Source organism: Oncorhynchus mykiss, chromosome 21 (assembly GCF_057628025.1).
Source record: "Oncorhynchus mykiss isolate SJ-2025 chromosome 21, ASM5762802v1, whole genome shotgun sequence".
Classification (NCBI taxonomy): Eukaryota; Metazoa; Chordata; class Actinopteri; order Salmoniformes; family Salmonidae; genus Oncorhynchus; species Oncorhynchus mykiss.
The window spans coordinates 47,567,743-47,578,522 of record NC_143042.1 but is presented as its reverse complement, the minus strand read 5'-3'; the positions used below and the strand labels follow the sequence as shown (position 1 = coordinate 47,578,522).

Genomic DNA, 10,780 nt, shown 5'->3' with positions numbered 1-10,780 from the left:
GGACTCAGTAGATGAGGCTTATGAGCGAAAGCATCTGCGCTATGCCGATCTAGCTGCCGAAGCACGGCATCATGGCTGGAACACAGAAGTCCGACCAGTGGAGGTGGGCTGCAGAGGTTTTGTGGCAACATCTACAACCAGACTGCTTAGAGACCTTGGAATTAAGGGCCAGAGCCAGCGTTCGGCAATCAAAGCTGTATCGGAGGCGGCAGAAGGCAGCAGTCAGTGGCTCTGGATGAAGAGGAAAGACCCCAGCTGGGCCCCGAAGTGAGAGGGCCAGGAGGTATGCGGTCAACAATGCTTGACTCAGGGAGGAGGATGCCCCTGCCATGCATAGTCCCATGGGATGTTGGCTATCATCAACAACTCCTATGACTAATTGGGAATGGGACGCAAGCGTAGGATTGATCACCCTGTCGCTGGCCGCCTTTGGGGAGGGTGTATAGTGTGAAAGGCCGAAACACCCTAGGAACCAAAGGTACACTACTGATGATGCGCTCCCCAAATTTCACCAGGCTCACTGTTCATTAACTCTTGGAAGTGCTTGCACAAAGGATAGTAACATCTCATCCTGTGTTCTTGGAATCTGTCCCCAGCACAAGGTGCACCTGTGTGCAAGCTGCATAATTAGCTTGTTGATATGCTTGGCAAAGGAGAAAAAGTCACTAAACAGGGATGTAAACACATTTTCTTTTGTTTCAGCTCATGAAACATGGGACCAACACTACATGTTGCTGTTATAGATCGTTATATATAGTCGGATCCGTTTTATTTTCTTCAAAATCTTAAGCTAACAAGAGGTTGGCCTGTGCTTTTTGCCATTTTCTTTAATAAAAAGTAGGCCTATGGCATACCCTCTCCTACTTCCTGAATTCAAGTTGTGGTTTTCACTTAACAGCGCTTCACTGCCATTGTGATCAGTCGTTCGCGAAGGAACTTCTTCTTTTTGGTGAACGCATCGAAGAAAAGAGCTGTTCACTTGGCTCCCTGATTTGCATACTGATGCTACTATGCTATTTTTCTGCAGATACAAAATAATTGTGAATCTTAACTGAAGAAACAAAAAATAGTGGGGAGAACAGTCAATCTGGTCCAAGCAAATTTTCAGTGTTAAAAAAAAAGGTAGTATTTAAAAATAAAAAAAATTAAGACAGGTCAAAATGTATTTGAAAACACATTTCACGATCTGACATAACAGTAGCCTACCTTTTGGGCTTTACATTTGCTATATCTAGGATTCTAGGTAGACTTTTTTTTTCTTCACGTTTTAAGGTTTGACCCATGTGTAGACAGTGTTGAAGAAACAAAAGTTTATTCCTTAAACAGGGGCAGGCAAACGACAGGTCAAGGCAGGCAGGGGTCAATAATCCAGAGAGGGTGGAAGGTACAGAACAGCAGGCGGGCTCAGTGTCAGGTCAGGCAGAACTGTCAGAACCGGGAAACTAGAAAACAGGTGCAAGGAATAGGGAAACAACGCTGCTCGTGTCTACGAACAAAACGAACTGGCAACAGACAAACAGAGAACACAGGTATAAATACACAGGGGATAATGGGGAAGATGGGGCGACACTTGGAGGGGGGTGGAGACAAGCACAAAGACAGGTGAAACAGATCAGGGCTTGTCACTTTTAAGCATTTTGAACTAAGAGTAGTGTGGAGCCAAATTAGTAGGCTCACCTAAAAGACTCGGAAAGCCCGTCACTTCACTGACACGGAGATAGGCTATTTAAAGAGTGCATTGTGGGTGGAGGAATTGACTGACAAATCTATGGATATAGCAGCCTACCTGTTATTTCTTAAATAGGAAGAAATAAACTCCAACACAATCAAATGTATTTATAAAGCCTTTTTTTACATGAGCAGATGTCACAAAGTGCTGTTCAGAAACCCAGACCAAAACCCCAAACAGCAAGCAACGCAGATGTGTATATATAGCCTAATAAACAACTGAGAAATATTGACATTTCATAAATGACATGACCCTCCCCTGGACTAGATTTTTTTTTAAATGAAACCCCTCGACTGAAATATTAAAACATTTTCCATCAGGTACCCATTATGTAAATGTCGATCCATCCCTATGCAATAGAAGTTGCTTCCTTTCAGTTTGACTGTCCACCAATCCCAAGGACAATGTGTAAGATGATAGAAAGTAATAACCTGTTTGCACAGAGAAGTGCATTGTAAATTGTACAGTTATTGTATGCAACTTAATAATATATGCAACTAAATTAAATATTTATAAATAATATAAAATAGCGACAGCTGTGCTTTACAGGTGCAATTAGACTTGAGTGTCTTGCTCAAAGGCACAGACAGAAAATTTCACCTTGTCGGCTCTGTGATTCGAACCAACAACCTTTTGGTTACTAGCCCAACCCTCTTAACCACCTGCTCACAGTACATGACGGGCAGGGGGATGTGGTCCAGTCATTCCAGGGGGTTCCAGCTCCCCCAGGTCCCTGCAGGGGACTGGCGATGCCCAGGGTGGCCTCGGAGAGAGGCTGAGCCCGGCGGAAATCACACTCCTGAAGTGTGGCTGGGTGCTGCCGACCCCCTCTGCTGGCAGGGACAGAGACAGGGCTCTAATCTTTAGCAGGTGCTCCACTGCCACCTGCAGGACAGAGAGGGCATTGGTACTTGGTGGTTGACAGGGAGTTTAACCAACATAAAATGCAAAGGGCTTTGAGATTGGGTGAAAGGTCATACATAAATGCAATTTGTAACAATTCATTATTGGGATTCTCTTGTATTACTTTGGACAGCTCTGTTTGCATCACAGAAAACATTTCAGATTCAGTGACTGGTCTGCTGTACTCACCAGGATTGCTCCATAGACCTTGTGTCTGTCTGCTTTCACCTGGGCATTGGAGACAGAGTAGTCATCCAGGACAGCTTGCAGGTAAGGGTATATGACTCACTCAATAGCCTACAAAGACAAACACACACAGTGATCAACAAAGCCAAGGATCTCTAAATGAAAGAAATTATATTTTCATACATAGATAATCAAGATGGATGGGAGGTGGATACATTTCCTCTAAGTGCATGTAGCCCCCTACAACTCCATAGTGAGAACACAGCGGGCGGAGCGGGTCTGACAGAACCTTCTGCAGAGACAACAGACCAGGTCTCCATGGGTCCTGGCAAAGACACGGGTTTAGCAGGGAAATAGATCAATGGTTCAAGCATGGCCATGTTTCTATTAGGAGGGAATTAGATCAATGGTTGAAATATGGCCATGTTTCTATTCCACCATCTTGTGTAGAGGAAATGACAAGACATTTAACAGGATGGATCGGTGTGGTGTCTGACTTCCGTTTGGTGTCTAATGTCAAGGTGGGAATTTAACCCTTGCCGTTGCAAGCGCCATGCTCTCCCGACAGAGCCACACAACACATGAATATCAGATTGGTATAAAGGGAGAGGAGGACGACACTGGGTACGTAACTTTCAGGGCCCCGTGTATTGAGAGCTGGACATCATACCAGAACATGTGGGTGACCCACAGAGCTACGTACTCCCCAGGTCCAGTGGTCGTTGAGGGAGTTGGAGGCGACCAGCGGCTCCAGGATGCAGTACACGACGCTGGACACCAGGATGCGTATGTACGAGCCGAGGTACAGGTAAAGGTTCTGAACCAGGCTCTTCACCATATGGAGAACGCAGTTAAGCTGCTCTAGTTCATGGCTCAGACTTCACCTGGGGGGGGGGGGGGGGGGCAGAGTGGAGAGAGGAGTGGATGAGAGGAGAACAGACTTCACCTGGGGGGGAGGGGGGTGAATGAGAGGGGAACATACTTCACCTGGGGGGAGGGGTGAATGAGAGGAGAACAGACTTCACCTGGGGGGGAGAGTGGAGAGAGGGGTGAATGAGAGGAGAACTGACTTCACCTGGGAGGGGGGGAGTGGAGAGAGGGGTGAATGAGAGGAGAACAGACTTCACCTGGGAGGGGGGGAGTGGAGAGGGGGGTGAATGAGAGGAGAACAGACTTCACCTGGGGGGGGGGGGGGGGGGGGTGGAGGGAGGGGTGAATGAGAGGGGATATATGAAGTACAGTATTAGCTACATTTAGTATAGAAAAGGAAGTATGGATTTAGTACAGAAAGGGGGAAAGATGCTACTCAATCAGTTATGGTGACTGTGGTCATTTGGCTGGCCAATTACTGTCATCCAAAATTATCAGCCCTGGTCAGGTCATGTGGTCAAGATAAACTCTGTGCCCTATAGGTACTAAATGACTGGACAATTGAATGTAGGAAGTGACATTAATGAAGTTAGATTTTTTTAAATGTTTGAAATAAGTACAACATACCCCACTGATGACATGTACAAACTATTGCAGGAGGGAAGCAATCTTACAGTTGGACTGGAGACCCAGCAAAGCCACCTGTAGAATACATAGTTAATCCTCCATGGATTACATGTTCGAGCGATTTCAACAGTTTCTCCATTCAATTGAGTTGTATTCCATGGAGAGCTCAGGGGAAAACTGTAGTGTGCCTTCATAAGGGGTGGGTACTCTCCTAGTATGAGCCAGGTGATAGGCTGATTGTACTTAAGTAGATGCTCAGAGAGAGATTGTACAGCACCGGATCGTTTGAAGGAGAGCAAAGAGAGGGCTCAACAACTCTGCAAAAGCTATGGGAGTAAATCTCACTCAATGTTCACATTTACTCAGAGCCCTTACCTGTATCTTAAACTTCCAGGTTCCCTTTCCTATCCAGATACAGTAAGACATGTTCACAAGTAGGAGAACAAATCATAAACACAGAATGTGCATTGATTTGACTTTAATATGGTGGCTTTGGAAGTATGCTTGGGGTCATTGTCCATTTGGAAGACCCATTTGCGATCAAGCTTGAACTTCCTGACTGATGTCTTAAGATGTTTCTTCAATATATCCACATAATTTTCCTCCCTCATGATGCCATCTATTTTGTGATGTGCACCAGTCCCTCCTACAGCAAAGCACCCCCACAACATGATGCTGCCACCCCCGTGCTTCACGGTTGGGGTGGTGTTCTTCGGCTTGCAAGCCTCCGCCTTTTCCTCCAAACATAACGATGGTCATTATGGCCAAACAGTTCTATTTTTGTTTCATCAGACCAGAGTACATTTCTCCAAAAAGTACAATCTTTATCCCCGTGTGCAGTTGCAAACCGTAGTCTGGCTTTTTTATGGCGGTTTTGGAGCAGTGGCTTCTTCCCTGCTGAGCGGCTTTTCAGGATATGTCGATATAGGACTGATTTTACTGTGGATATAGATACTTTTGTACCAGATTCCTCCAGCATCTTCACAAGGTCCTTTGCTGTTGTTCTGGGATTGATTTGCACTTTCCGCACCAAAGTGTGTTCATCTCTAGGAGACAGAACGCGTCTCCTTCCTGAGCGGTATGACTGCTGCGTGGTCCCATAGTGTTTATACTTGCGTACTATTGTTTGTACAGATGAACGTGGTACCTTCAGGCATTTGGAAATGACTCCCAAGGATGAACCAGACTTGTGGAGGTCTACACATATTTTCTGAGGTCTTCGCTGATTTCTTTTGATTTCCCCATGATGTCAAGCAAAAAGGCACTGAGTTTGAAGGTAGGCCTTGAAATACATCCACAAGTACACCTCCAATTGACTTCAATTAGCCTATCAGAAGCTTCTAAAGTTATGACATCATTTTCTGGAATTTTCCAAGCTGTTTAAAGGCACAGTCAATTTAGTGTATGTGAACTTCTGACCCACTGGAATTGTGATACAGTGAATTATAAGTGAAAAAATCTGTCTGTAAACAATTGTTGGAAAAATTACTTGTGTCACGCACAAAGTAGATGTCCTAACCGACTTGCCAAAACTATAGTTTGATAACAAGACATTTGTGGAGTGGTTGAAAAACGAGTTTTAATGACTCCAACTTAAGTGTAAACTTCTGATATGTATTTAAGGAGTGCATGGGACAGTATTGGAGGATTTGGCTATACAGACATCTATGGATAGCATAATAGTGTTTGTCAAACAGGTAGGCCTACCACGTTTTTGAATAGGACGAAATAGGCTCCAATTCTACATGTAATTATATGATTTGGCCTATAAAAATAGTTGGTGCGCGCGTGCACATATAGGAAGTCCCTTACCGGGCAAAAATGAATTTTACTTTATCCCCTGCATCAGAGTTACAATGTTGCAATCATGTGCCATGTGTGATATTACAATAAAAATTACACTTTTATTTAACATATCTAACATATCATTTAACATTCCTTTAGAACAGTAAAAGGAGTGAGATCATTTGAGCTTTGGAAACAAGTGCTTTCATAAATGCATGGCGGGCCTCGTTTTGCTGGAGCAGTGTAAAATACGCTTTCTGTCAATGACCCAGTCTTACCAGATATGGTTTATTTACATACCGAATTTGATTGTCCAACATACATTTCAGCATTTCTTCAATTCGTGGCCCGCCTAGAGTGGTCTCTTCCCTCTGCTGTGATGCTGCATTGCAGTCAGCGATGTTTTCTCTCGGTAGCTGTCCATGGTCCTTAAATCAAATCAAAGAAATCCAGAACTTCAGAAAGTTCACATTATTTGGCTCGTTCAGCCTGGTCATACGTAGCGCAATGTTTTGGGTGGCCATTACACATATCAGAGCTATGAGCCTCTGCAGCACATACTGCCAATGGAGAGTCTCTCTGTCAATAGCCCGTTGGGCTTGGGCATCGATAGCTTGCTTGGACACCAGCCTGATCTCCAGCTCCTTCCACCTCTGGATACTATCAAAGCGGTCATGCGACTTCTCATGCGAGCTGAGGAGGTGGCACAGATTCTTCCCAGTCCCTGGTTCCATCCATGACCAGCGCAGATTTGCCCTCGTGAAAAACAGCAAAAATAGAAGGCCGCATCATTTTGCTTGGAATTAACGAGCCATGGTCTCTCCACTCTCTCCCCGTTCGCAATCCTCATTTGTAGTTGGCCACCGAACATTTTCGTTGCATCTCATCTCTTGGGAAATTCCCTACCGTATCCTGATATGGCCCAGCCTGCACTAACATATCCCGTAAAGATCCATTCATATCGCGACGAAACTGAGTCCGGGTCGCAGATAGTAGGGTCTCTGCCAGCATTGTTTGGAGGTGTGGCTAAACCTGGTGCGACCACCTGTTCTTGTCCACCCAGGGAGCTGTCATCATCGGTAGAAGTGGATGGCTCGGACTCATCCGGTTCGCCCTCTTCACAGCTAGAACCAGCGAGCGGGGGTTCGTCCGTATCTGCGAATGAACGTCCTTGGAGGCTTGTTCTCCACATCGGTTGGACATTTCAGCAGCGAATCTCTTTGGCTTAGAGATTGTGCCTCTTAGTTTAAATATATAGATACGCTTCTGGCCACACTAACGACATCGAACAATCTCAATTGATTTAACTGCTTCATTGTGTACCTGTGTGGCTTCCCTAAACCGGGAGCAGACATCTTCAGCCACATAGTCACTAAGTTTAACTCGCGCACTTTCGGCCATGACTCATGAGTTTGACTCGTACGCTTCAGTGACGCGCCTCTGCTCCCTGTCCGCCATGCTTACAGCGCCGCCTCGTGGACATAGCTGCAAAATTAACCACAGGTGCAACTTGTGTAAGCTATTGTTTGTTAATTCGTAAATTAGCCACTTTGCGTGCACCAATGCCAACCGGTTTGTGCAAAGCGACGCATTACACAATTCCAGACTTGCTCACTTAGCAGATCAGGAATTGTCCATCACGCCGACCACCAAGCCCCCGCCCTTTAATTTGAAACAAAGACCCTGACGGTGTAAATGAGTAGTGCAGCAATGTTGCCACACAGCTGTCATCAAGTTGATGACCAAGCTCTGCAAAATGCTTCCGTTTGAATTGATTATTTTGAGCTTAAGACAGTATTAAGATACAATGGGACTTGTACAATGAGCCAAGTCTTCAGTCAGTGCAATCAAGCACGTTCAAGGACTAAAGTGATTGCAAGTAGTCCCTTTAAAATTACGGCCAGTAGCAGTCATGAAGGGAAGAAGCTCATGCCCTTTTAGTGCAGTCTAAGTCAAATGGGGCTTGCATCCGAAATGTCAAGTACACAGTTAGGGAAGTCTCCATTAAGAGCATAATTTAGGTAATTAAAGCCTACCCAGACAAGGTAAAAGGAGTTGCCCATTGGCCAAAAATAGAACAGATTACTAAAATGGAATGCATGATAGCAGTGAAAAGTTCTGGCTAGTTCAGTAATGAAGGGCAAGTCATTAAAAATTGTGGTTTATTCAAGGCAGAAGTATCACAATAAATAAAAACTTAAGTTAAAACTCATAAATAAACATGTATAACCTCATTAAAATGTACAGTTACAAGGCCTAATCTATATAAACAAAATGAGTGGATCAGTCAGAACACCAATGAGGCCATACAAATTGTAATGCAGGACAGTAATCAGTCTCTCCAAACTAACATTGAAGATCGTCACATGGAACATCCCAAAAGACACTTACACCACCCCCCTATTAAAATACATATGGCTTCCAAGACCATAGCAAACCATCACAATATACAGTAGGCTGGCTATACATCACATTAGTTACAATACCATTCTTGCCGAGTGACTAAAGCTTGTCCCCCCAGACACCCTGCATGTTGCAGGCAGCCTCCATGGCCTGGCTGTTGTCCAGCTGCTGGAGCCTGAGGGCCAGAGGCAGCAGCACATCATTCAGCTGGATGGAGAAGGTGAAGGCATTGTGGGCCACGGGGTTGTTCAGCGGGGTGGATGAATCCTCAGGCCAGACTGGGGAGGGCAGTCCAGATGGTGGAGAGGAGGAGGATGAGGAGCAGGGAGAAGAGAACCTGTCTGAAGCTAGGGACAGCAGATGGGTGCGGGCACCCCCCTGGATGCTGCTCGGCAGGCCATGTTGGAAGCAGCAGCGGGTGCCGTAGAGGCAGAAGCCAAAGGAGCTAAAGGTGCGGCACAGGGCCCCGCGGGGCTTCCAGTCCTGGGATTGTGGCTGGGGCCTGGCAATGGGGGCCTTCTCAGGAGCGCTGTTTGGGGAATCCAGGCCGCCACTACTGTCACCCTCAATGTGCAGGAAGTTGCAGCGTGTGCCAAAGGGGCACACACCAAATGAGCGGAAGGTGCGGCAGGGGATGTTGCGGCGCCGGCGGTGTGGGGGGCGCTGTTCCTTGGCAGTGTGGGCGAACAAGCAGCGGGTGCCATAGACGCAGTAGCCTGCCGTGTGGAAGGTGCGGCACAGTTCCGTCTTGTACTTGGGATGGCGGGACTGCACATGGAGGTCGTGGAGGCCATGGGCAAACTGGCAGCGCTCAGCATACTTGCAGAAGCCCGTGTCGGCATAGCGACTGCACAGCTCCGTCTTATAGCGGGTGGAGCACAACCAGGGGATCTGGGAGGGAGACTCCACTAGGGGAAGGAGGGCCTCAGCCAGGGACATGCCTCCCCCACCTCTAGCTGAGCAGTGCTCCCTAGGGAACAGGTCATCTCGTCCCTCATGGTAGGGGAACATGGGCAGGTCATCACTGCTTCTCTGAGGAGTAGAGAACCATTTTAAATATCAGGTTTGAAAGGATTTATTTGGATGGTAAACCACTGAAACTAAGTCAGGAGACAGTCAAAATGCAACAGTACACAAGCAAGTAGCTCTGTGTACATACCACAATGACTGCAATTATGCAGTCAAAAAAAAAAGACTTCACTCATCACATGACAGAATATTGTCTCAAACATTGGTCCTTTGAAGTAGAGATTATATTAGACTAACCTGGATAAAGATGTTAATTTAAAAAAAAAATAATGCAATCAACTGCCACATCTAATTTGGATAGCAATTTCTTAATACCGAAAATTCAATACAAGCATGGTAAACTACTGAAGAAGAATCACAATGAAGTAGTATCCGAAACGAAGTATAAAACAAGCTTCACTATACCTCAAACATTGTTACGAATTGAAGATATTGCCCAACGACTGTGCCCCAGACGCTCTCCACCTGTTGTTCGACTGTAACCTCAATGTCCAAGGAAATTCTAAAGAACTTTTCCGCATGAAATTCGTAGAAATAAAAGAAGCGTTAAAACCTATTCTAGCCTACTGCCCGTTAATGAAGTGAACTACCGGCCACCCTACTTGCTTTGTTATGAAGTAGCACGTATCTTGCGCCTGTGTCCTCTGTATTTTTAACTTGACCCAGTTCCCACTCCCGCCTTCCCTTTAAAACGAGGATCAGCTGTGCAACATTAAACGCCAGTAGGGCGTTCGAATCCACCAATCAGATGCAATGTAGCTGGTATTCGATTACCAACGACCAATGGCGTTGAGTCTCTGCGACAACGTTGCAGTTTTAGCGCCGGATGAACTGGTCCTTAGCACTGGCGCAATAAACATATGCCAATTAATGCCCTGATTACTAACGTCAAGCCCATTGGGTACATAAACAATTATTCTGTTCTGTGTCAATTCACACCACAGTTGGAGGTCAACCTCACACCTGAGTAATTTGTTAATTAAATGCTGTCTGTTAGGGGGGAAATATAAACCTTTGTGTGGCATTTTGGCTGCTTACACAGGCAGCCTAATTCTGATATTTTTCCACTAATTGGTCTCTTGACCAATCAGATAAGATAGTTCGCCTATAATTATGGGAAAGATCAGAATTGGGCTGCCTGTGTGTATGCAGCCAATTCATGATTGATCTGTTTAAAAATAATACAATAAATTGTTCTTGTTTGGCGGAACTTAGTCTAAGGTTACAACATTTATTTTCTACAGAATC

At 45.5% G+C, this 10,780-nt stretch overlaps 1 protein-coding gene and 2 long non-coding RNA genes across 3 annotated transcripts; all 3 read right to left on the bottom strand.

Annotated features, from left to right (window-relative positions):
- Positions 1 to 1,831: 1,831 nt before the first annotated feature.
- Positions 1,832 to 3,764, bottom strand: LOC110500722 (uncharacterized). The gene is made up of 3 exons (XR_016490374.1): positions 3,489 to 3,764; positions 2,822 to 2,929; positions 1,832 to 2,614 (listed from the first exon to the last, which is right to left on the bottom strand). It is a non-coding gene; the product is annotated as an uncharacterized LOC110500722 (long non-coding RNA).
- Positions 3,765 to 5,092: 1,328 nt separating this feature from the next.
- Positions 5,093 to 7,553, bottom strand: LOC149973264 (uncharacterized). Its single transcript, XR_016490373.1, has 2 exons — positions 6,662 to 7,553; positions 5,093 to 6,528 (listed from the first exon to the last, which is right to left on the bottom strand). It is a non-coding gene; the product is annotated as an uncharacterized LOC149973264 (long non-coding RNA).
- A 695-nt stretch (positions 7,554 to 8,248) lies between these two features.
- cth1 (cysteine three histidine 1) lies at positions 8,249 to 10,220 on the bottom strand. Its single transcript, XM_021578245.3, has 2 exons — positions 9,938 to 10,220; positions 8,249 to 9,535 (listed from the first exon to the last, which is right to left on the bottom strand). The coding sequence occupies exons 1-2, from the start codon at positions 9,944 to 9,946 to the stop codon at positions 8,603 to 8,605; spliced, it is 942 nt and encodes a 313-aa protein (XP_021433920.2). The 5' UTR covers positions 9,947 to 10,220; the 3' UTR covers positions 8,249 to 8,602.
- Between the last annotated feature and the right edge of the window lie 560 nt (positions 10,221 to 10,780).